Here is a 23,421-nt window from a genome sequence, read left to right as displayed (position 1 = left end):
AAAGCTTTATCAGATGGGTAGAAAACCAACCACACCTAGACCATCCCTGTGCCTAGAGTCCGCAGTGAGCACAGGGATTTGGACTTACACCTTCATGGTCCCAGCTGCATCTGCGGTGTTGACTGTGCTGCTGTCTGTTGGTGTAAGCCTCCTAGCTCAGGGCAGGAGTTTTTCCTTGGGGCAGATGTCTAGTCTTCTCCTACCATTTCCCCATATAGCTACTGGTCTGGTGAAGATTCAAGTGTACCACATCCTCTGTGAGTCCCCAAGGACTGCTTTTGTCTTATATCAGTTCTTGAACTATCGAGCTCAAGGGAGCATACAGCCACGCTCTTTCAGCAAGTCTCCTTCCTGCCAAAACAAGCAGTAGGAGCTGCACTGGATTGCAGCACCGTTCGTCTTGGAGATATGGCCACAGCTTAATGCCAGAACAGCCAAGCGATGAGTTTGTTCACTGGAAGGGAAACCCTTTCTCTCCGCTGGGCTTCAGGGGCAGGTGTGGGGCATCTTTATTGACTCCACACTTGGCAGGGGATGAATGAAGGCTCATTCTGCACCTGGTGCTCCTTCACCCTTCCTAGGAAAGGACTGGGGATTCCTCCCCCTCATGGAGCCACACCCCAGCTATTGAGGGGATGTTAAGTCACCTGCTTAATTTTTTCCATCAAGCTCATCAAAAAATGGGGAATCAGAGAAGAATTACATAACACCTTGAGAAGTGATCATCTCCCACTCCAAGTGAATTCGCAGCTCAAGAATGTTTCAAATAGTGCTGGGAAAGATGCGCTTTCTGTGTACGGCTCCCTTCAGCAGACTTTGTTGAGAGGCCACAGTGCCTTTAATGTTCTCTTCTGCTTATCCTGCACATCTGTGGGTTAGCCTTTGTATCAGTTGTTCAGAAGATTTATCATCATTTTATGAGTGTGTTCTAAGATGTGCACGCATGAGTGAAATGACCTCCTCCCAGTCTTGCCTTTTAGGAAAGGTAATGGTGCATTGGCAGCAGTAAGGGGTTCTAAGACAGCAAATATGCTGGGTTTTTTCAATAAAAACTCGACTTTCTAAAATAATAAAACATAGAAGTAATATATTTTCTAAATGCAGCATACCACAAAGTGATACATTGTTTAGAGCATGATTTAAAGAAATGTAAGCATTTTAGTACCGCCTGGTACCTCTCTCAGTGACCTGAGTTACTAACATTCCTGCATCCTAATCTGTTGATAGAAATCTTTCATTCTTCCTCTTACAGCTCTTCAGTGTCAAAGGTCCATGAGCTTCTCTGTACAGAGAGTTCAGATTCCCCTACAGATTTTCTCTGTAGGAGGAACATAGTTCATAATTGCATTTTTCTGTCTCTAGGGAAAGTTCTGAATTTCTCATTTCTGTGTTCGTAGCTTTTGCATCATTCTACTTTTGTGATCAAAGTCATGATGAAAAAAAAATAGTTTTCCCATCTTTTGATTCCCTACCTGGCTTCCCTTCGATTATGCTTCTGTAATTAGATTTGCCTCGTAGTCTTTTGTCTTAGCTTTCCTTCTGTCCTCACCTCCTTCTGCCTGTAAATCTAATATTATATATGAAATTTGGAGTTAAGATTTCTTCTGCTTCCGCTTAGCACACAGAAAATGAAAAGAATGTCATGCCTACCCTAAAAATGAGAGTAATTCAGGTACCTACAATACCATAGCTATTTTAAGCCCACCATGGAGCACAGGGCAGAAAGTAGCATAATGAACTGAAATGTTATTGAAAAGTGGCTAGTCCCCCAGAGGAGGACAGCCCCACGGCTGCTTTTGTCTTTGGCAGAGTGGCAGGAAGAGAAGGGGAGCCCTCATAGATGGGAGTAGGAAAACAGCTGGAGCTATAGGAATGGGAAGGGCTGAGTGTGGACTGGCAGGAGAGTCCAGAATTCTCAGGGACTCCGGGCTCACGGGGAACCCCCCCCCCGCCTCCCCACACACATGCACTCTACTTTTCCACAGACTTCAGTGAGTGTGCATGGTGGATTGGGAGCAGAACAGGCAGCTGAGAGAGACTCACTGAGGCAGAGGCGTGCCAGGCCTGCTCTCGCAAAGGACAGAGGAAGAAAGCTGAGAGACGTTCTCCACGCGCGGGGCCTGGAGCTAAGTGCCAGGCAGCAGCTGGCCACCCCCAATGGAAGGACGAGGAAAGCTGAGAGACAGCCCTTTGAGGGGTGGGTACACAGTGAGGTCTGAGGACCTGGAGAACGGAGAGAAACTCCATCTGCACACCAAGCCCCACACCAGGTACCCGGCAGCAGCTGTCTGTGTCCTGGGGAGAGGCAGGATTGCTGAGAGCCCACCCACCACCACCCGCCAGGCACAGATCCTTGGGGCCTGCTGAAGGCTAAAGACAGGGAGAGCCGAGAGGAATTCCACAGCAGCTCCCGGCCTCACACCAGGGCAGGGGCTGTCTGCTGTCCAGGGTCCTGGGAATATAGCCAGGAACAGAAAGATCCCTGCCCCTGTGGAATTGTCTCCTGGTGGGAGAAACAAAATGAAGGCAGGGGGCAAGTAAGTGCCATAGAGGAAAATAAGGCAGAGGAGCAGGGGTGTGGTGAGCAGGCCTGAGGAGGGTTGCAGTGTGGAGCAGGGAGCAGGAAGACACACATGCTGCTAAAGCAGTGGCCCGAGAGTCGCTATCTTTGGGGAGGATAGTTCAGGAGGGACCACGAGCCAACGCCTAACACGGAGCCTGCTGGACCAGGTTTCCAGAACAGCAGGCAATATAGTGTGTAGGGTCAAGCCCTACAGGGTCATGGGGTGTCCCCTGTCGCTGTGCTGAGGTGCTGGATCCACGAAATAAAGAGACAAGACACCAAAGGACTTAAAAAGACAGCTGGGCTCAGGGGGCCACACCACTTACAAGCAGAGACTGGCGAGGCCCCGAACATCCGGAAGTGTCTGTATTTATTGGGTATAGGTTAGGGGGCAGAGTAGTGAGTGAGGTCATCTTAAGGATTGTGATAGGGTCAAGACATTCACCTGAGCGATAAGCAAGGGGCCCAACCCCGTTAGGTGACTGAGGCAAAGAAGTGGGCAGTGTGCAACAAGGGGTCCACCCCCGTTAGGTCACCAAGGAGGTGGGCAGTGTGCAGTAAGGAGGGTGCAGTTTGCATCATCTCTTGTCTATGGGCAGGCTACTTCTAAGGATATCCATAGGAGGATGCTTTGAGTCAGCACAGTAGCTAGAGAGCTGACAGGGTATACTGCCACCTGCTGGCGGCTTCTGAGAATTTCTGTAGGAGGATGCTTTGAGTCAGCACGGCAGCCACAGAGCTGACAAGGTTCAGAGTCGCCAAGGTGCGATTATACCGGAGGGGTTTTAGGCCCTTGGACGCTGGCAGGATTGCCTGCCAGAGGCCAGCTTTCCACAAGAACTGTACGCAGGGTACTGCAACTCCTTTTCAGAAGGAGTGACTCTTGCTCCAGCCGTGTCATACAGCGGGTATCTTTACAATACTGAACGCAGCCACCTGGGCCAAACTGCCATGTAGCACGTGCCCTTTCAGGCAGGGGCACTACCGTCTGGGCCAGATTCTTGTCCTGGTACAACTGTTTTTCCCTTAAGTCATGCTCTGTGCCATGTCTGCTCTAGACATTCCTCTGACTATAAGCAAGATATAATTATATATGTATAGCTGCTTATTCCTTAATTCATGCTCCGTACCTTATCTGCTCTAGGCATTCCTCCGACTATGAACTAAGATATATATATATATATATATATGGATGGAAATAACTAAGTGGTAGGATATTCTTCAGGTACTAATTGTTCCGACCATAAACTAATAAATGATTGTATATAAAGGATTATATAAAGAAAATAACTGAATAGTAACACTATGAACTAAGATATTCTTAAGGCACTAATTGTGCCAGGGATCTGCCTAGCTCTCCTTCCTCGGTGCCCAGATCGGGGGTTACCCACATAGTGAAGGCAGATGACTCAGAAGAATAAAGGGGTCAGGTGGAGATTGTATAGGACCTTGCAGGCCAGTGTAAAACCTAGGCTTTTAGGTTAAAAGGCTGTGCCATGCCTTTATAGTGGTATTTTCAATGACCATAGTTTAGAGTTTAGGAAACTAAGCCTACAGCTTATGAAACTGCTTAAAACACATTTGAACAGAGTAAACCACTCTTAAAGCATCAGCTAAGTAGTAGGCTCCACCATCCTACCCCATGTACTACATGAAATTATTTGGAAATCAAGAATATTAATATATAATATTACTTATTACATTATGGGATTAAGGATAGTTTTTATTCCTGATGTTTTTCATTGTGTTTCAAGTCAAAAATTAAGGAGGAGTAATATTAGGAATATATCTGCTCAAGTTTTTGTTTTAAATACACATTCACACAACATGCATATGTGCGCCTAGCAGCATTTAAGGCACTCTAGTGAAACCAGTGTGCCCCTTGACTCCTGTTTATTTCCTGGGTCTTGCTCTGTATCTTAAAGCAGGCAGAAGTCAAGGAAGCTGGGTGGTACAAAGCATGAACTTTGGAGTCAAAGTTAAGGTCAAGGGGTCACCCTCTGCCCTGGAGCTCCCTGGGTCTCCCTGTCCCTGTCTGGAATGAAGACGGTGCCATCTCCCCAAAGGTGGTGTCATGGAAGGGGTGCCCAGGCAGGAAGTAGCAGGCCTGCAGTGGCGACCACTTCTCCTTCTGCCCTCAGGGACCTCTTGTGGAATTTTATCCTGTGGGATGCTTGCTCCTAGGGATGTCCAGTTGTCTGCAGCTGTCTGTCCTTGAACCCTTCCTGGGTTTGGTTTCCCAAGCGCTGTCACTGGGTGGTTTCACCTGCTCATGGTGAGTGCCCAGGGTAGCTGAAGTCAGCAGGGGCGTCCCCACCTTTCTGGAGACGTGGCTGAGTTGGAGGGCACCACACCCTGGTACCCCCCCACCACCTTCTGCTCCCACTTGTCTTCCTCAGAACAGCCATCCACTTAGGAAGTGAGCTCTAAAAGGCCTCACCAAAAGATCTTTTGTCAGGAATTTGCTAGTTTTAAATAAATTATTTAAATAATCTGTCAGAAAAGTGTGGGGAAAAAACCAACCCTTTTTACTCATTTAAACAGGGCTGTTCCCGTCTTGATTAACCACATTTTTTCCTCCCCAAAACACTTATTTGCACTCACAAAAAGCACAACTTTGGTGATAAAGTTAGGATTTCAGTCTCTTGCACCTGTGAGAGTGTTTATGATTGTTTACGTGTGTTCCTTTTTGCAGTGAAATTGGTTGCGTTTTTCTTATTAACATGTTTAACTTATGCAGCATTCTTGCAGCAGACGACTGCAGCTGTGATTATGGGGTCTGAAGCGAATGAGATTAAACACCCACAGCACCCTTTAAAAACTGTTCTTGCTTTATTTTCACAGCAAACCCAAGGAGCCTGTATTCAGTGCAGGTAAGTCTGATTTAATTTTTTATGGGTACCCCTCACTCACTTCCTCAGGACTCAAGGGACACAAAAGAAGTAGCCAGCCTCAGGGGCCAGCCTTGGACATACAGGAGCTTTGGTTTGTGCAGAGTGGCTAGAGTGCTGTTGGCCTTTTACCTGGTAGTTGAGTGGCTTGGATAGTGACAGCAAGACTGCCCATAAACAGTCGTAAAGAGTAAACCCTTCACCTGCCCTCTCCAAAACCAAAGTAAGACAGGCCAGTAAGGAGGAGAGTGGAATGCCACCACCTATGCCCTTGATGGAATTTCTAGAGTAAAAGGTGTCTGTTGCCTTGGTTATTCCTTTCTTACTAACTGGATTCTGTCATCAACATTTGCATTTCTCTTAGGGGAAAGTTTCTTATGCTTCAAGTTATATAACTGTCTAAAAGTAGCTTTTCTTTTTCTGCCTATGATCTCCTAAACTGCAAACTAATAGTTCAAATATATCTTTCCATATATCTTTTTTAACACCTGTTGTAATAAGGTAGATGCTGTTGTCTAGCGTCTTAACCTTATCTAGAAATGCACTTAAGATGCAAGAAATTGATAAGTATGTAATTGATTAAATACATTCATTGAATTGTTCTAGTTTTTTTCTTAAGTTCAGAAATAAAACCTAAAAGGCAACGTTTTCTATTTAGCAGCATGTGCTTTAGAGTTTATTTCATTTTCAGGACGCATGAAATTACTCACTGAAAATATAATTGCTGTGGGCTCGCAGGGCCACATCGTGAGCGCACTTGTCTGGATCCCTGAACTGTGTCCAGATTTTAATAAAGACTGGGGGGCAGGGCAGGTGTCGGCCTGTGGGCTAGTGAGTGCCCCGGGCTCTGGGGCAGGCAGGCCAGCCACACTTGCAGTACACCACCATCTCTTTATCTAGCCCTTCTGTCTCTGTCTCCGAAATCACAAGGGAAACGCCGGGTGACACACTGCAAAGGTAGGCAGCATTTCTGAAACCTCATAGCTCTCTGAGCAAAGCTGTTACCCAGGCTACAGAAACCTTTTTCATACAGGCAAACAGATGCTCTCCTTGTATGAAAATGTTTTTGTGTTGCAAACTACTTGGATTCATTTTAAGTTAAAAGCATCCCTGAGCATTTACTTGGATGGGCTTTAATGAGTGGCTATAATTTGGATCCCAATGGGTTATTGGCTGATTGCAGGAATTTTTTTTCATCTACATAAACCTTAAGAGAGCTATAGGGCCACCCCTGGATGTCCCACTGTTTGACTTGGTACCGTGCACTGCTGCTGGCCTCTTCCCACTAGCGCCTTTGGTTTGGTGGCGTGTTGCTGTTATCCTAACCTGCCTGGAACAAACACTGCTTTTCCTGGCTGCATTTTGATTTTAGATGTAGCCTGTCTGAATCACCAGTAAAAAACAGGGCCAAGGCTAACTTCAGTGCTTTTTTTTTTTTTTTTTTTTTTTTGCCTAGTTTGGTAAGTTAAAATTGTGCAGTAAGTAAACTCAGTCCTAAGAATTCTTAATCAGCATGTACCTGTGATATACTCAGGTAGATATTTCATAGACATTGGTTATATACATCCACAGTGTGCTTTTTTATGTATTGTGGAAATAGCATCATATTGTCTTTATTCCTAACCTACGTTCTGCGACCTTTCTGGCAGGACTGATTCTCTTACAAAGAGAGTCGCTAGAATTTCTTTTCATTTAGCTGTCAATTCCAGTCTCTTGCCCCTCTTTTCAACAATGTCAATCTTTTAGGTGCTTTAGATTCTTCGATTGTGGTAGCCACACAGCCCCTGCTGAGCTTAGATTTGGGTGAGAGTTAAGGAAGGGAAGAAGCATCAGAGAACAGCATGAGCAGCAGCACAGATAAGACAGGGCGTGGGGGTGGTGAAGAGACACCTGGCCCCAGAGAGAATCCCCGTGGGTGGCTGTGGCAGATGAGGTCCTGTGCGGTGGGAGCCTAGCAGGGCACTTAGACCTGCTGGATCCAACAAGGAGGAGAGCAGGTGAAGAAATTTACATGGAGGAAGTGCTCCATAAAATCTGGTTTGGGCCTTGGTGGGTTTGGCAGCAGTGTGTAAGCTGACCCGGAAGTGCTCCATAAAATCTGGTTTGGGCCTTGGTGGGTTTGGCAGCAGTGTGTAAGCTGACCCGGGAGAGCCATAAGAGAGCCTGTGGTGATGGGGCCCCAGTGCGTCTGGGGAAGTTGGCACCAGTGTGGGAGACATTCAAGGGGAGGATCCACAGGACACAGTGGCTGGCGCACACAGGCAGGGATGATCGCGTTCATGACTCTGACTCAACGTCAGTCTTAATATGCAGTGTGAAGAGTGTGTCACATGCATGCATTGGAGACCTGAGGCGCATGCACACAATAACATAAAACTGGGATGCCCTCTCAATTTTTAAATAAGATTGCATGTATGGCATTGTTTGCAAATCGTTAAGAATGAGACTTCTAAAACTAACTTGTACTATAATTATTTCCTAACTGTTCCTTGCCAATTTCCTCCCTGCGGATGATTTTTCTGTTGAGTTGTATACAGGTATCCCTGGTTCCAACTCCCCAGTTTAAATACCATTAAGACTAGGTCCTTTGATCTGCAGTGAAGTTTCAGAATTCAGCGAGTTCTGAATCTGAATGGAATTCACCAGGAGCTCAAAGACATTTTCTTTGCCCTTGTCATATCTTGAGAACTCCAGTCAGAACACCCCAAGAAGTTCTTTTTAAGGTCTAGGAGTCACCCTGTGTCAATATATTATTGATATTTACTTTTGTCCCTATAATTTATTGAAATAGTAAAAGTTATTATGGAAATGTTCGTTCTAGAGAGTTTTGCATCCTGATTTCTCTCTCTAATGAGTCTTTTGTTCTTCTGTTTTCCATTTCTAGATTTTCTTTCAGCATTTTCCTTTTTGTATTGCATCCTAGCATGCACTTCTGCTGATTTTGTGTTCTTTACACTTAAAAGAATTGTCCAATTAAAAGATGCATAAACATATATTTTTACATTGCAATATAACAAGTCCATTTAAATATTGAAAAATATTTTGTGAATTTGGATGGTGAGATTGTGTATACATTGAACTCAAAAACTTTAAGTGGATTTCTTGTGTTAGCTGAATTTTAGAGGGATGGTATTTTTCCCCTACTGATGGTAAAAGAAAGTGTAAACAGTAAAATCTCATGGAAAATCATTGTTGGAATCAGGCTCCTTCCTGACTTTTGTAATTTCGCACATATCTCATGTACTTAAGTAAACAGAACGTCAGACACAGACAAGATGCAGACTTTTGTTCAAAGTATTTACTTTTATGTTACTTTTCCCCTAGGACATCAATTAGAAATGACAGAAGGGTTAAAGTTTCTCTTTTACACCGAAAGGCTAGAGAGGGTGCAGCATTTGTTTTCTGGTACGCTGGGCACTGAGATATCTTACTGACATCTTTGTTCTTTTTGTAGAAGAAGGCTATGTAAAAATGTTTCTTCGTGGACGCCCTGTTACCATGTACATGCCCAAAGACCAAGTGGATTCTTACAACTTGGAAGCAAAAGTAGAACTTCCAGCCAAGAGACTCAAGCTGGAATGGGTGTATCCTTTGTTCATCAGTTAGGTCTTACATGAAGTTATCAGTCAATCAATGCTTGATGTTAACTGTAGAAATTCATAAAACTTAAATTCTCTTAAGCTTTTAAAAAACAAATGTTTTACTCCTATTTTTAAAACTTAATATAACAAAACTTACTATTTCAACTTATCATTCTTGAACACAATAGCTGTGGTTCTGACTCAAATGTATTATTTTCCTGAAAAGAAAATATGAAGATGTTATATGATTGTATGAGTGATTTTTTCTTTGTCAGGAGAAAATGAATCACTAGTTTCTGGTCCGAATTTTATTCTTTTCAAAAGAATGACAGTAGTAGTTAGAAATATATAAAGAAGCAAACAGTGAAAATAATCAAGAATGGATAAAATTTTAGATTCTAATGAGAATAAACTGATTTTTTTCCTTTTTTTTTTTAAGAGATGGAGTCTTCCTATGTTGTCCATGCTGTTCTTGAACTCCTGGACTCAAGTGATCTGCCCACCTCAACTTCCCAAAGTGCTGGGATAATAGGCGTGAGCCACCACACCTGGCCAAGAGCCCACTCTTTTTTTTTTTTTGAGTTGGAGTCTCGCTCTGTCACCCAGGCTGGAGTACAATGGAGAGATCTCAGCTCACTGCAACCTCCACCTCCTGGGTTCAAGTGATTCTTCTGCCTCAGCCTACTGAGTAGCTGAGATTACAGATGTGCGCTACCACATCCAGCTGATTTTCGTATTTTCAGTAGAGAGGGGTTTCACTATGTTGGTCAGGCTGATCTCTAACTCCTGACCTCATGATCTGCCCTTCTCAGCTTCCCAAAGTGCTGGGATTAAAGGCATGAGCCACCACACCCAGCCAAGCCAATTATTCTTAACAGGAGCTACCATATACTTAGTCAACTCTTCAGGGACAGATGGAAAACTAGGCACTCTCTATTTATAAGGAAACAACAGCAACAATACAGGAAAATATTGTACTTATGAATGAGGGAATAGGAATATCAAAAATTGAAACTAAACCACATTGGCAAAAAAGTTTTTAAACCCAAACAAAGAAAGAGGGGTACTCTGAAAGGAGGACTAGCATTCTCCCCTTAAACCAAGTATGGCCTTGGCCAGCCTTAGGAGTCTAACTTCAAGAGTGATCTTGACTGAAGGGACAGTAGAAAAATATGAATATCAAAGTACTGAATGAAGGGAGCCAAATGAATGACTTAAATGAAATTGACATGTCATGTAGATATCATCCTACTTTTTTATTTTTTTTAAAAAAGGAAGCTAGCTGCAGTGATGCACCCTGTAGTCCCAGCTGCACAAGAGGCCTAGGCAGAAGCATCCAGGAGTTCAAGTCCAACCTGGGTAGCATGACAAGTCCCTGTCTCAAATATATATACATTAATATAAATCAAAAAGACTCCCCAAAAATCTAGACCACAAAAACCTGAATCAACCATATAACTAATGTTCTTGAAACAGTTGCTGGCAGCTTCACAGTATGGTTTGGAAAAGTGAGCTTCCAGGGAAAAAAACAACTGAAAGATAAGAAAATAGAAACTGTGAAAAAGATAAATTAAATGTTGATTATTTTTCCATTTATTTCCATTTCCTTATTACTTTAGGGGAAGCCTAGAGAGACCACCTTTCAGTCTATGCAGATTTTAAGGCAAAAAAAAAATTTTTTTTTACCCTCAAATATTTGTTGAGTACGTAATGCCAAGCCTGGAACAAAGACTGTAAGATGTTGGTTGTGACTTCACTTAGAAGAATTACTATTTGAGATTATAGAATCATATTCTTTAGAAATTAAAAAAAACTTCCACCTGTTCCTAAATTTCTCCCCAAAAATACATTTTTTATTTTTTCAGATTAAAATGTTATAGGCATTTATGGGCACCCGTTTTGGAATCTGTTTTGATACATGAAATTGAAGTGCTTCAGCGTGTCTTTTAGTCAGTAGTGGTTTACTAAATGGTTACATCAAAACTGGAAAACATTATTCAAAACATTTATTCAGCCTACTTCCTGTTCATATTTTAGAAGACATAAAGCAATGAAATTTGCTCAAAATAAATGGCTTTTTTTTTGGCCAGGTTACTTTTTACATCCAAGTTCAAGTGATGTTTTCTCAAAATGAAATAATTTTCAAGGTTTGGAAGTATAATGCCAAAATTTTAACAGGGATACTTATCCCAAAGCTGCTGAGGGACCTGATTTTTTTTTTTTTTACCTTTTATATATGTTTGAGTGCACATGTATGTGTCATTTGTACCCTTGTAAGTACCTTTATCATGTTTAAAAAAGAAATTTTTTAGTAAAAAAATTTAGCTCGTAGATTATAGTAAAAAGAAAAGATTAATAATTGACTCAATAGCTCCCTAAAAATAAAACCAACTTTGTAAAAATATGCATTCACATTACATCAATGACTGTTTCCAACTTTACTGCATGCCTTTTGGGGGTCACGTGTATGTGTCACCGAGTATTTGCAATTTCATGTTATTTAAATTAGTGGCATTAATGGTAATAGTTATATGGTATTTTATTGCCTGTGCCTGTTGAATAAAGCTGATGTTTTGTCAGCTCTTAAAGGGGAAAAAAAATTTATCTTGACATCCACCAAGCTATGGGTACAGGGGTCGAGACTGCCGTAACAACCTGTACTTGCTTCCAACGGGAGAGACCGTCTACTTCATCGCGTCCGTGGTGGTGTTATACAACGTGGAGGAGCAGCTGCAGAGGCATTATGCTGGCCACAACGATGACGTGAAGTGGTAAGTCCTAAAACAGGTCGTTCCTGCTACCCGGAAGGCTGAGGTGGGAGGATTGATGGAGGCCAGGAGTTCCAGACCGTCCTGGGCAACACAGTGCGACTCTGTCTCTAAAAAAATTAATAAATAAATGTGTTTCCTGTTGCACAGGTGGAAATAGTATTAGCAGAACATGCTCGGTATTGGGACATAGCTAAAGAGAAGGAAGAGGGTCCGAGGAAATGAGATCTTTGGGGAAAGCTCTTCCGTGTGTTCTCTGTATGGTCTGCTAGCTACTCCGCTCTGTGAAACACCTCTCATACTTAGTTTTCTAGCCTCACCAGCACATGAGCTTAATGGACCGCATTATATCAACAAAGAGTGCCACCTGTTTGGAGACCTTCTTAACACATCATGTGTTAAAGGCTTCTAATTTGGGTCTTTATTTTTTGATAAACATAAAAACATGTTGCCTTATGTTTGTGGCTAAGTCAGCTCTTTCCATAATTTTACGTGTCTTCCATAATGGGAATTTATGGAAGATACATAAAATACATAGGCATTTTACGCATCTTGGAAGGATGGATGCATGAAGAGTTGAATTTATAATTTGCATTTGTCCTGGTTTCTTGGTCAATGATAAAAATCCTGTTGGTGAAAGATGGTATGTTTCCTATTTAATATACTCAACATGACTTTTTAATAAAGATGGTAGACTAATGTAGTAGTTCTGAGAATGAAATGGTATTTTCCCAGCAGAGGTTGCTTTTCCCTTAAGTTTGAAAATTCTTAAGAAGAAATAAGGGAATTAAGATGAAACGAAATAGGCACTAGTTGTCTAACGTCATGGTGCTCAGAGAATTTGTCGTGAGTCTGTAAGAAGTCAGGCATTATGTGTTTCTTATATTTAAATTTTTGATTAGATTATATTTGAGCAAGGGAAAAGTAAAACTTACTGCAACGCGTAGATGTTTTATAAATATCCTTTTCTTAGCCTAGCAGTTCATCCTGATCGGATCACGATAGCAACAGGACAAGTGGCAGGCACATCGAAGGATGGAAAAGTGAGTTACATTACCTTTTCATCGTTTTGTAATGAACTGGTAACAGAGTAATTTTTAGAAAACATTATGCTGTGGAGTAAGGCTGCTTAGATATAATTATGGTATCTGAAAACTTCTAAACCCCTCACTAGAATTTCTTATTGTAAATTAGAAGACTTACTGTGTGGCAGGGCGCAGTGGCTCACGCCTGTAATCCCAGCACTTTGGGAAGCCAAGGCGGGCTGGATCACTTGAGGTCAGAAGTTTGAGACCAGCCTGGCCAACATGGTGAAACCTTGTTTCTACTAAAAATATACAAAAATTAGCCAGGCGCGGTGGTTCATGCCTGTAATCCCAGCTACTTGGGAGGCTGAGGCAGGAGAATCGCTTGAACCTGAGAGGCGGAGGTTTCAGTAAGCCAAGATTGTGCCACTGCACTCCAGCCTGGGTGACAAAGAGAGACTCAGTCTCAAAAAAAAAAGAAAAAAAAAAAATACTTCTTGTGACCTTAGAAACCCCTGGAGCTCGTCTTGATTTCATCAGATTTTTAAATAGCATTGTTCTGAACAAAGAATTCACTAATTCTTAAAATGTTTGCTTACATACATAAGCATTAAAATTTGTAATTTTAATGAAGTTAAAATTATAATAAATAATAATTTTAATATACGACATTTTGCCAAAGTTCAGCCACCCTCTGCCCTGTCCTGTGATTGTCCTGTTAAATGATGACTTTACCCCATGGAGTTTATGTCTGTGTGCAAGGTACGAAAGCTACTAGGAGGTTTTTAGCACAAATTTTGCAAGCACTTCAGCAAGATTTTCATTTGCATTTTAAGGCGTTAGAGAGGGAGCGTGTAGCTTTTTTGATATCTACTTTATGTAGCTTGTTATTGCATAATATTTTATCTGAAAACTAATTCGTTTAAGCACATCCATTTTCTCAACATGTTTTCAACCAGAAAAAAAATGAATACTACCATATTTCAGAAAATATTTTAATAACGTTAGATTTTAAATATTAATCTTATGCTATTTTCCATTAACTTTTTTGTTTGTTTGTTTGTTGAGACAGTTCTCACTCAGCTTGTCGCCCAGGCTGGAATGCAGTGGCACCATCACGGCTCATTGCAACCTCTGCCTCCCAGGCTCAAGCAATCCTCCCACCTCAGCCTCCTGAGTAGCTGGGAGTACAGGCACCTACCACCTTGCCCAGCCTTTTTTCGGTTTTTTTGTAGAGACAGCGTTTCACCACATTGTCCAGGCTGGTCTCAAACTCCTGGGCTCAAGCGATCCACCCACCTCGGCCTCCCAAAGTGCTGGGATTACCAGGGTGAACCACTGCGCCTAACCTTTATTAATATTTTATACTTGAAAATAGTTAAGAGAAGTCATGGAAATAAGACCACTATTATGTAAATTCACTTAAATCGAATGGGTCTGTCACTCTTTTTTTTAATGTTAAATGGCCTTGAAAAATTCTTCGAAATTAGTGGTAAGCCGTTTGTCTCTCCCTCTAGTGGCTTAAAAGTATATTTCAGTTTCTGGCATTGAATCAGAACTTAAGATCCAGAGAAAAATGTTTATAGCTGTCTTTTAGTTTACCCGTAAAGAAATCCGCAGAGGCCTAGTGAATGCCTGTGGACACCCAGCTACTTAGAGATTAGACTGAACTAGAACCTGGTTCACCTAACGCCTGCCTAGTGTTTGTGCTAATTTTAATGCCAGCACCTTTTCTTATTGATAAATATGCCGGTTGCTGTATGATGCTTTCTTCTATTAAGGAAGAGAAAAATTAGTGTAAATAACCTAGGAACACAGTTGAGAGGATTTTAAAACAATTCTAACAATTCTAAATCTTATTTGTATATAATGGGTGTCTGTTTTGCCCAAGAATGTTAGGCTCTTTTATTTATTTATTTATTTATTTATTTATTTATTCTGAGATGGAGTTTTCCTCTTGTTGCCCAGACTGGAGTACAGTGGTGCAATCTTGGCTCACTGCAACCTGTGCCTCCTGGGTTCGAACAGTTCTCTTGCCTCAGCCTCCCAAGTAGCGGGGATTACAGGCATGCACCACCATACCCGGCTAATTTTTTGTATTTAGTAGATAGAGGATTTCACCATATTGGTCAGGCTGGTCTCAAACTCCTGACCTCAGGTGATCCACCCACCCCAGCCTCCCAAATTGATGGGATTACAGGCATGAGCCACCACACTCAGCCTGTTAAGCTCTTAATATTATTTGGTGGTGACCATCTTATGAACTTAGGCATGGTGACACCTTAGCAACAAAACAGACTTTAAAAGAATAAGACATATGTGAGATTCCATTTCACTTGTCATTTTTCATTTCTAAAATTCAGACACATCTAGTGCACAAATTAAAGTGTCAGTTCCTGTGGTACTATTGTCAGAAATTGGCCATTCAAATTCTAAAACTCAGTAGACCTCTCCTTATTGTTAAATTATCAACAAAGCTCTTCACCTCCTGAAGCCATGGGAAGGTTTTATTTACATAAAAAGGCAGACTCTTGAAATGCAGAAAAAGATCTTTAGTTTTGACAAAGTCCAAGTTACTGCCCAGGTAATCTCGTGGCTTCAAAGTAAAGACATGTGTATAATCGTCACAACTGATGGCTCTGCATTTTTTTTCTAAACAGCAATTGCCCCCACATGTGCGCATCTGGGATTCTGTGACATTGAATACTCTCCACGTCATTGGCATAGGTTTTTTTGACCGAGCAGTCACCTGTATTGCATTCTCAAAATCTGTAAGTATGTGCCCTGTGGGTATTGCTGTCTTCTTCCACAGGAAGTAGAGAATCAGCTCAGGGTTAGAGAGGGAGGGTTAGAACTGTCCGGGCGTCTGTACAGATTTGGACTGTGAAACATTCCTGCTTCCCAGGACCCCTCAGTCAGAGGTCATATACATGTCTCATCAGGGCCAATCAGATGTCTCCAGCCACATGGGTTTAATGATGAAAAGAGGCCCCCAAACACATCATCCTCACTTTCCTTAAGGAAGATTGCCTGCTCTGGCCTTGAATTCTACCTGCTCCCTTCAAGGGTGGCTCCAGTGTGTCTCTGCCATCCTACTACTAGAAAGCGGTCCCGATCCAGACCCCAAGAGAGAGTTCTTGAATCTCTCATAAGAATTTAAGGCAAGTCCGTAAAATGAAAGCAAGTTTATTAGGAAAGTAAAAGAATAAAGGAATGGCTACTCTATAGAGCAACCCTAAGGGCTGCTGGTTGCCCATTTTTATGTCTATTCGTTGATGATATGCTAAACAAGGGGTGGGTTATTCATGCCTCCCCTTTTTAGACCATATAGGGTAACTTCCTGATGTTGCTATGGCGTTTGTAAATTGTCATGGTGCTGGTGGGAGTGTAGCAATGAGGACAACCAGAGGTCACCCTTGTTGCCATCTTGGTTTTGATGGGATTTAGCTGGCTTCTTTACTGCAAGCTGTTTTATCAGCAAGATTTTGATGACCTATATCTCGTGCCAACCTCCTATCTCATTCTGTGACCTAGAATGCCTGTGTGGAAAGCAGCCCAGCAGGTCTCAGCCTCGTTTTACCCAGCTCCTATTCAAGTTGCTGTGGGTCAAACACCTCTGATGTTTCTCCCCTCCCTTTTATAAGAGAATCCTTAATCCTAAGGGTTGTAGAGGGACAAAGATTCATCTTTGTAACTTCTTCAGGCTGAGTAGGGGTGATGATATTCCTGCCTAACTGTTAGAGTCCCTTGTATTTGGGGTAGAGAAGAGCTCAGTCAGAAAGCATCAGTATGGCAAGGTAATATCTGGAAGATTAATAAGTGTTCAATTTAAGAAAACATTGAGTAAGTTAATCCTGCATTCCTACACAACAGCAAAATATTCCACAACAGTAAAGCAGAATAAACAAAATTATCCCAAGTAAACTAAATAAGAAGGCTTTTTATGAACTGGGCAACTGTTGGAACCTAGCTGATTCCAGTGTGTCCAGAATTAGAATACTGATCCAGATATTTACATTACCCATCACTCTTATTTATTCTGAGCAGCAGTCAGAGATCACTGGTTGGTTCACAGAAATAAGTAGAGTTAGTCTAAATTGTAGGAAAACTTAAAAACAACTGATGAGACTAGAATCTAATAACAAATATACCACAGTTCTTGAAACATAATTTTTCTCTCCAGTCTCCCATTTTTACTAAAGACAAACCATAATAAGCCCGATCTGTTTGCAAAAATAAGCCCTAGTCTTATATACTTGGCTTCATTATTTGTATAAAGTGCAGCAAGAATCATTACTTTGCACATAGGCTTTTTAAATTTGCTTTGATGGAATGCTGTTCCATAAAGAATCTCAAATAAGACCTTTTTAAAGCCAAGCCCAGCCATGAATTTATATCCTCAAATACCTATGAGTTGGGTAAATTCCCCTCCTCTTGGGGGTCCCAAGATAGCTTGGGGCTCCTGGGCCTGTGAGAAAGTGACATTCTTTACTTACCATAGGTCAGGAACCCTGTACAGAGACTGTGGAGACAAGGTATGAGGCCAGTTTCCCCCAAGGGGGTTCTATTGGCTCTGCAATTCAAGTTTGATTTCTTAAAGGAAAGCATGCCATTCCAGTCAAAGGCTTGGTAAAATAACCAGTTTCTCTAGTTGTGTCCTGTTACAAATGAAAGCAGATTCTTTACACTTATGCAAATAACAGTATTGCCATAAATTTAAGAATATCTATAAATAGTTTCGAAATTCTGGAGAAATCAAGTAGAGAGAAACAAATGTGCTTCAAATTTTGTTCGTAGCAGTATACTTTACTTGATTGTTAAAAGCTCTAAATAGCTCAAAAGAAAAATTTTTTTTGACTTTGAAAAAAACAGAGGATCAGCAACGTTTTAAGCAAAGTCAAAAAAGATGACTCCAGTCTGCTATTGGTTTGGTTCATGCAGTTAACTCCTGTTCTGCTTTGAGATTCAGGAACACTTGAGCTTTCCACGAGAGTCCTGAAAGTTTTTTCCTCTATTCTAATGTTACAACTTCGAAAGTTATCAGAAACTTGCATTGAAGAGCACCTGTTAAAGGCCTATAGCTGATCATAAGCCACCTTTTAAATTGGACCAAAACAAAATAAGAATTGTCTGTGAATGGCAAAAAGTATTAGGACAGCCACTATTAAAACCACAATTGACAAGGAAATGCAGTTACTCCTGGACCATACAATAATTTACAGTAACAATTACAACTATTAATAACATACAGTAAGTTATATCAGAATTATAGGAGTTTCACCTAATTTTGGAATACATACCAGTAACATATTTGTACAAACAGCCCAAAGAAAGTCAGTTTCCTATTTGACAATGCTTCCTGTATGACTTTTATATCAAGACAAATTTCACCTTTATGTTAGTGTACTATTGATGTTAAATATTCTTAATAAAACCTCATAGACAAATCTATTCAATTTTTTTTTTTTTGACGCAGAGCCTCACCCTGTCACCCAGACTGGAGTTCAGTGGCACGATTTCAGCTCACTGCAACCTCTGTCTCCTGAGTTCAAGCAATTCTTCCACCTTAGCCTCCTGAGGAGCTGGGATTACAGGTGCACACCACCACACCTGGCTATTCTTTTGAATTTTTGGCAGAGATGGATTTCACTATGTTGGCCAGGCTGGTCTCAAACTCCTGACCTCAAGTGATCCACCTACCTCAGCCTCCCAAAGTGCTGCAATTACAGGCATGAGCCACCACACCTGGCCAATCTATTCAGTTTTACTTAGTATGACCATAAGGCAAGATTTTTATAAACCTTTTATTAACCCCTTACAATTTTTGTTAAAAAGCAGATCCTTGCTCCAAGAAAAATCTGTTGTGCTTTTATTCCAACATTTAATTTACAGAAAAACTGAATAATACCCCTTTAACTTTAGCCAGTATGTTCACACAGAATTTCTTTTACCAGGTTAATTTTTCACAAACCTTCAACAGCTTGCTTAAACCTTCAGCTTTAGCCTATCTAATTTAAAACAATCATTTAACCTTTTAATCTAGGCCAAAAAAACCCACATTTCCATGCCTTCTTATAATCAATTACCAAAAACAGATTTCACTTTCTGTATTCACTTTATATGTAAAACTGTTTTTATTTCCCAAAAATTACTTAAGTCATGTAAACTGAAAGGCATTACACTTTTTACTTTTCTGACAAAATATTTGATTTAAGCTCTTATTACACCAGTTAATCAAACATTACACACATAATACGTATAAATACACAGACGGGAAATACAGGCCTCATTCCCTAAGCTTGGAATTGAACACTGATTCCAGGCTACCATTGTGATAGCAGAGACCAAGATAAAGTACTGCCACGTGGTTACAAGGCCGAGCTCCCAAGGACATGAAAGAAGATAAGAGAGAAACTTTATCTAGTGTTTTTTCAGGTACTTGTAGCAAAATTTATAACTGACCAGTTTGCTGTGCTGTCTTGAACAGTGGGCTTATAAGAGTCCTAGGCCCACATCCTATCCTATGGTATGCCTCTCTATGACAGAATGATATAGAAAGACAAATTTATAACACACAGTACAACAGCTTCTCTACAGCTTAAGATTAGCCTCACAAATCCTTTTTTCCTGTTAATCAAAACTTTGCAGGAGATAAACAGTGATTTTTACCATTCATTCAGCCAGTTTGCACAGAGAGAGGGAGAGAGAGAAAGACCAGAAGCCTGACTGTAAGACATTCTTATCTTTTTGCTGGCATGCCAGGCTTCTGGGTTCCCTTTCCCTGAGCAGCCCTAGTGACCCGGCTGGCTGCACCACAGCACTGGGGGCCAAGATGCATCATAAAGGAAAACTATCTTTTTCCATCCTGGCCAGAGCAAAATATATATGACAAAACGTAGACATTAGCCATTCAGCTTAGCACCCAATATCAAACTGGCAAGGCTCAAACATGCCCCTGATTGGCCCCATCATTGTTAATCCAGCCTCCAACCAGGAGTTTCAACTTACGGCCTCTGGGCAAGATGGTGACCCTGAGTAATAGAAAACAGAAAGGGAAAGGAGAGAGGGAAGAGCATTGCCTCTGGCAGGGCAGGGAAGGTGGAGAGCTCAGGGAGGCCACGGAAAGTCCTGCCCACTGCAGCGACACTAAAAAGTTCAGGTGGCTGCTTGTTGATAATGAAGGGATCTTTGCCAGGAGTCCCATCAGCTCTTAAGTTTCCCTTTTTGAGGACAAAAAATTCCCCATGTCCCATGATCTTGTACATGCCTAATTCTGTCACTTAGCCATCAGCAAAGAGTGCAACGCAGATTCATCCAAAAAGAATAGCAGTTAACATGTAATAATGCCAAACCTGTTCTTAGCTGAAAGGAACTTTACTGACAGGGGCCTCTAACCCCCTAAATCTTAGGACAGACTCTAACCTTCCTAAGTTGGGCCTCAAACCCAAAATCTGTCAAGCGTTCTCACCTTTTATTAAGAGGGGCCTTTCACCCACTCTGTCTTAGGAGAGACTCTTAAATTGGGCCTCTAACCCAATCCCATCCTTTTCCCCAGTATATGCACCCCACTTACCCAAAATCAGCCAGTTAGTGTGTACAGATGACGATTTTTCTTTGGTTCGTGGGTCTCTTCAGTATCATCCCTTTGGGATTCACCAGAAAGGTGTTACCAGACCCCACCACTTACTCAAAGTTAGCCTTTGGATGGGAGGTTTTCTCAGTATTGTCCCTTCTGTGGTCGCCAGGAACATGTCACCGGACCCCACCACTTGCCAAGGGCAGCCTTTGGGTTGGAGGTTTCCTCAGTATCTTCGCTTCATGGTCACCAGAAAAATGTTACCAGAAAGGGGTCCCCATAGGGACTCCCAGAAAGGGTTCTTGGATCTCATGCAAAAAAGAATTCTAGGCAAGTCCATTATGTGAGAGCAAGTTTGTTAGAAAAGTAAAGGAATAAAAGAAAAATCATCTGTACACACCAACTGGCTGATTTTGGCTACTCCATACACAGAGCATCCCAAGGGCAGCTGGCTGCCTATTTTTATGGTTATTTCTTAATGATATGCTAAACAAGGGGTGGATTATTCATGCCTCCCCTTTTTAGAGCATATAGGGTAACTTCCTGATGTTGCCATGGCATTTATAAACTGTCATGGTGCTGGTGGGAGTGTAGCAGTGAAGACAACCAGAGGTCACTCTTGCCGCCATCTTGGTTTTGGTGGGATTTAACCGGCTTCTTTACTGCAGGCTGTTTTTTCAGCAAAGTCTTTATAACCTGTGTCTTGTGCCAACCTCCTATCTCGTTCTATGACCTCGATTGCCTGACCATCAGGGAATGCAGCCCAGTAGGTCTCAACCTTATTTTTACCCAGCCCCCATTCACTATGGTGTTGCTCTGACTCTAATGCCTCTGACAATCCCAACGTGGCTGGCAGGAAACCTCGACACAAGCAGGATTTGGACAGGGCCTTGTGGTCTTCCAGCCTTCCTCAGGATGTGCTGGTTCAGCAGACACTCTTTTAAAGCACTTCAAAAATCCATATTCATACACATGTGCACGTGTTCACCTGAAGATACCCCCATGCTCCTGTGCACTCACACCCCCAGTGCTGAGTCCTGTGCGGCCCCACAGTGGCCAAGCTCACAGCTGGTAACAGCCCCTGTGCTGTACCTGCTTTGGGCATTGTCTGCTCTAGGAGGGGCCCTTGTTTTCATGAAACCCAGTGGTGAAGAGACACCCCTTGGTCCCTCCCTTCCTCTGTTTCTTCATTACCCGTCATTTACCTGCTCCTTCTGTCTGGCCAAGAAAGCATGTCTTGGCCAGGTACAGTGGCTCAGCCAGGCACAGTGACTCACATTTCCTAACCAGCACATTAGGAGTCTGAACTAGGAGGATTGCTTGAGTCCAGGAGTTTGTGACCAGCCTGGGCAACATAGGGAGATCCCATCTCTACAAATAATAATAATAATAATTAGCTGGGAGTGGCGGTACACACCCATGGTCCCAGCTACAGAGGAGGCTGGGGTAGGAGGATTGCTTGAGACTGTGAGATCCAGGCCGCAGAAAGCCATGATTGCACCACTGCACTCTGACCTGGGTGACAGAGCAAAACCCTGTCTCCAGAAAAAAAAGAAAGAAAGAAAGCAGGTCTCAAAAGCATTAGTCAATGTAGTTAACATTCTTTAACTACAATGTAGCAGACTGTTTATTAAAAATAAAATGTGTTGTTCATTTTTAATCATGTTCAACCCACTTTATTCTCAGATGTAGTCTTCCTGTGAATAACTTTCTTTTCAGAATGGAGGAACCAATCTCTGTGCTGTGGATGACTCCAATGACCACGTGCTCTCTGTATGGGACTGGCAGAAAGAAGAAAAACTGGCCGATGTGAAGGTCATGCTCCAAGCCTTTTCCAGGCTGCATTAATGTTTTCATTAATTAATTAATTAATTTCCAGAGTTGCCCTGGCATAGCTATAGGCCCCTTTCAGCGGGCTCCAGGGCCCATTCCCACCCCAGCCCTTGCATATGATGCCTTCACCTTAGAATCCTTTGGCCCCTCCTGGGACTTTAACCCCAGGTCCTGTTAGGTTTTTTTCTTTTTACCATGTCTGTAAGATTGTTTTCTTTCTCATTTCATAACCACTACCCTATTAATCCATCCAGTCATGTGTTTGCTGGCTAGTTCTTTCATTTGATTGACACATCCCAAGTGCCTGCTGTGTGCTCGCACGGCGCATGGACTCCTGGAGGTGTGCTTAGATGTGAGGTGCGCTCGCTGCCCGAGCCCCTGCAGCTGCGGGAAGGGCAGGTACAGACAGGGGCCACCAGCACAGGGGCTCCTCCAAAGTGGAACAGACTCAGGAAAGACCAGCAGGAGCCCCCATCTGAACCCCAAATCCTTCCCAATGGGATTCCTCCTGCAAGGGGCCCCTTGGGACTTCTTTGACCGCTTCTAATCCATTTTGCACAATATGTCACATTCCCTTGCCTTGACTTTCTGATGTTTTCCTATTTCTGTTTTCTATTGGATCCCTATTTTTATAGAATTGAATTCAGATTTCTCATCTTTGCCTTTATTACCGTTAGATAACCTTACTCACCTAACTTTCTCTTCTGCATGTCTAGGGGCAGACCTTGTATTCTAACCAGGCATGTTCCCTGACACCTGTGTTCATGCCCCAGCCTTGCCTTCTGATTATTCTGGGCGGGTGTTTAAATGCTTCTGGCTATGTTGCTAGGTTAGAAGGCATCAGAGGCAGGTTATTATCCAGGCTCAAGAATGTGTAACTGCATTATTAAATAGAAGCAGTGATCAGAGCCCAATCCAGGAGACCAAGGTGCGGGTCTTAGAATTTAGGATATGAGCTGAGGGTGGTGGAGGTGACACCGGGAGAGTTAGGCCTACTCCACAGGACCCCAGGCCGGGTCACTGAGCCGCAGGCAGTGTCCCAGGAGGCAGAACCAGGAGGGACTCCCTGGGGAAACAGGCAGCCAGAGTCAGCCAGGAACAATGGACCTTTGTGAAATCCATTCCTGGGCCCTCCCTGGAGATTGCATTCACTAAATATGGGGGTGAGGCCTAGAGATCTGCAT

At 42.4% G+C, this 23,421-nt stretch overlaps 1 protein-coding gene across 14 annotated transcripts in view; it reads left to right on the top strand.

Annotated features, from left to right (window-relative positions):
- The window catches only part of EML1 (EMAP like 1), a 205,113-nt gene that overhangs the window by 150,684 nt on the left and 31,008 nt on the right, over positions 1 to 23,421 (top strand). For 8 of the 14 annotated variants that reach the window (XM_032287432.1, XM_032287438.1, XM_032287426.1 and 5 more), the window contains 7 exons: positions 5,408 to 5,436; positions 6,355 to 6,411; positions 8,909 to 9,038; positions 11,657 to 11,806; positions 12,777 to 12,846; positions 15,489 to 15,599; positions 22,124 to 22,219. In XM_032287432.1, the coding sequence (XP_032143323.1) occupies positions 5,408 to 5,436; positions 6,355 to 6,411; positions 8,909 to 9,038; positions 11,657 to 11,806; positions 12,777 to 12,846; positions 15,489 to 15,599; positions 22,124 to 22,219 (643 nt within the window). The remainder of the gene's footprint in view (positions 1 to 5,407; positions 5,437 to 6,354; positions 6,412 to 8,908; positions 9,039 to 11,656; positions 11,807 to 12,776; positions 12,847 to 15,488; positions 15,600 to 22,123; positions 22,220 to 23,421) is intronic. The other 6 variants (XM_032287440.1, XM_032287428.1, XM_032287430.1 and 3 more) reach the window with 2 other exon arrangements.

This window comes from Sapajus apella, unplaced genomic scaffold (assembly GCF_009761245.1).
Source record: "Sapajus apella isolate SASKATOON/1434 unplaced genomic scaffold, GSC_monkey_1.0 scaffold20, whole genome shotgun sequence".
In the NCBI taxonomy this organism is placed as follows: Eukaryota; Metazoa; Chordata; class Mammalia; order Primates; family Cebidae; genus Sapajus; species Sapajus apella.
Note: the sequence above shows the minus strand (reverse complement) of the source record. Positions and strands in the feature narration are given on the sequence as shown.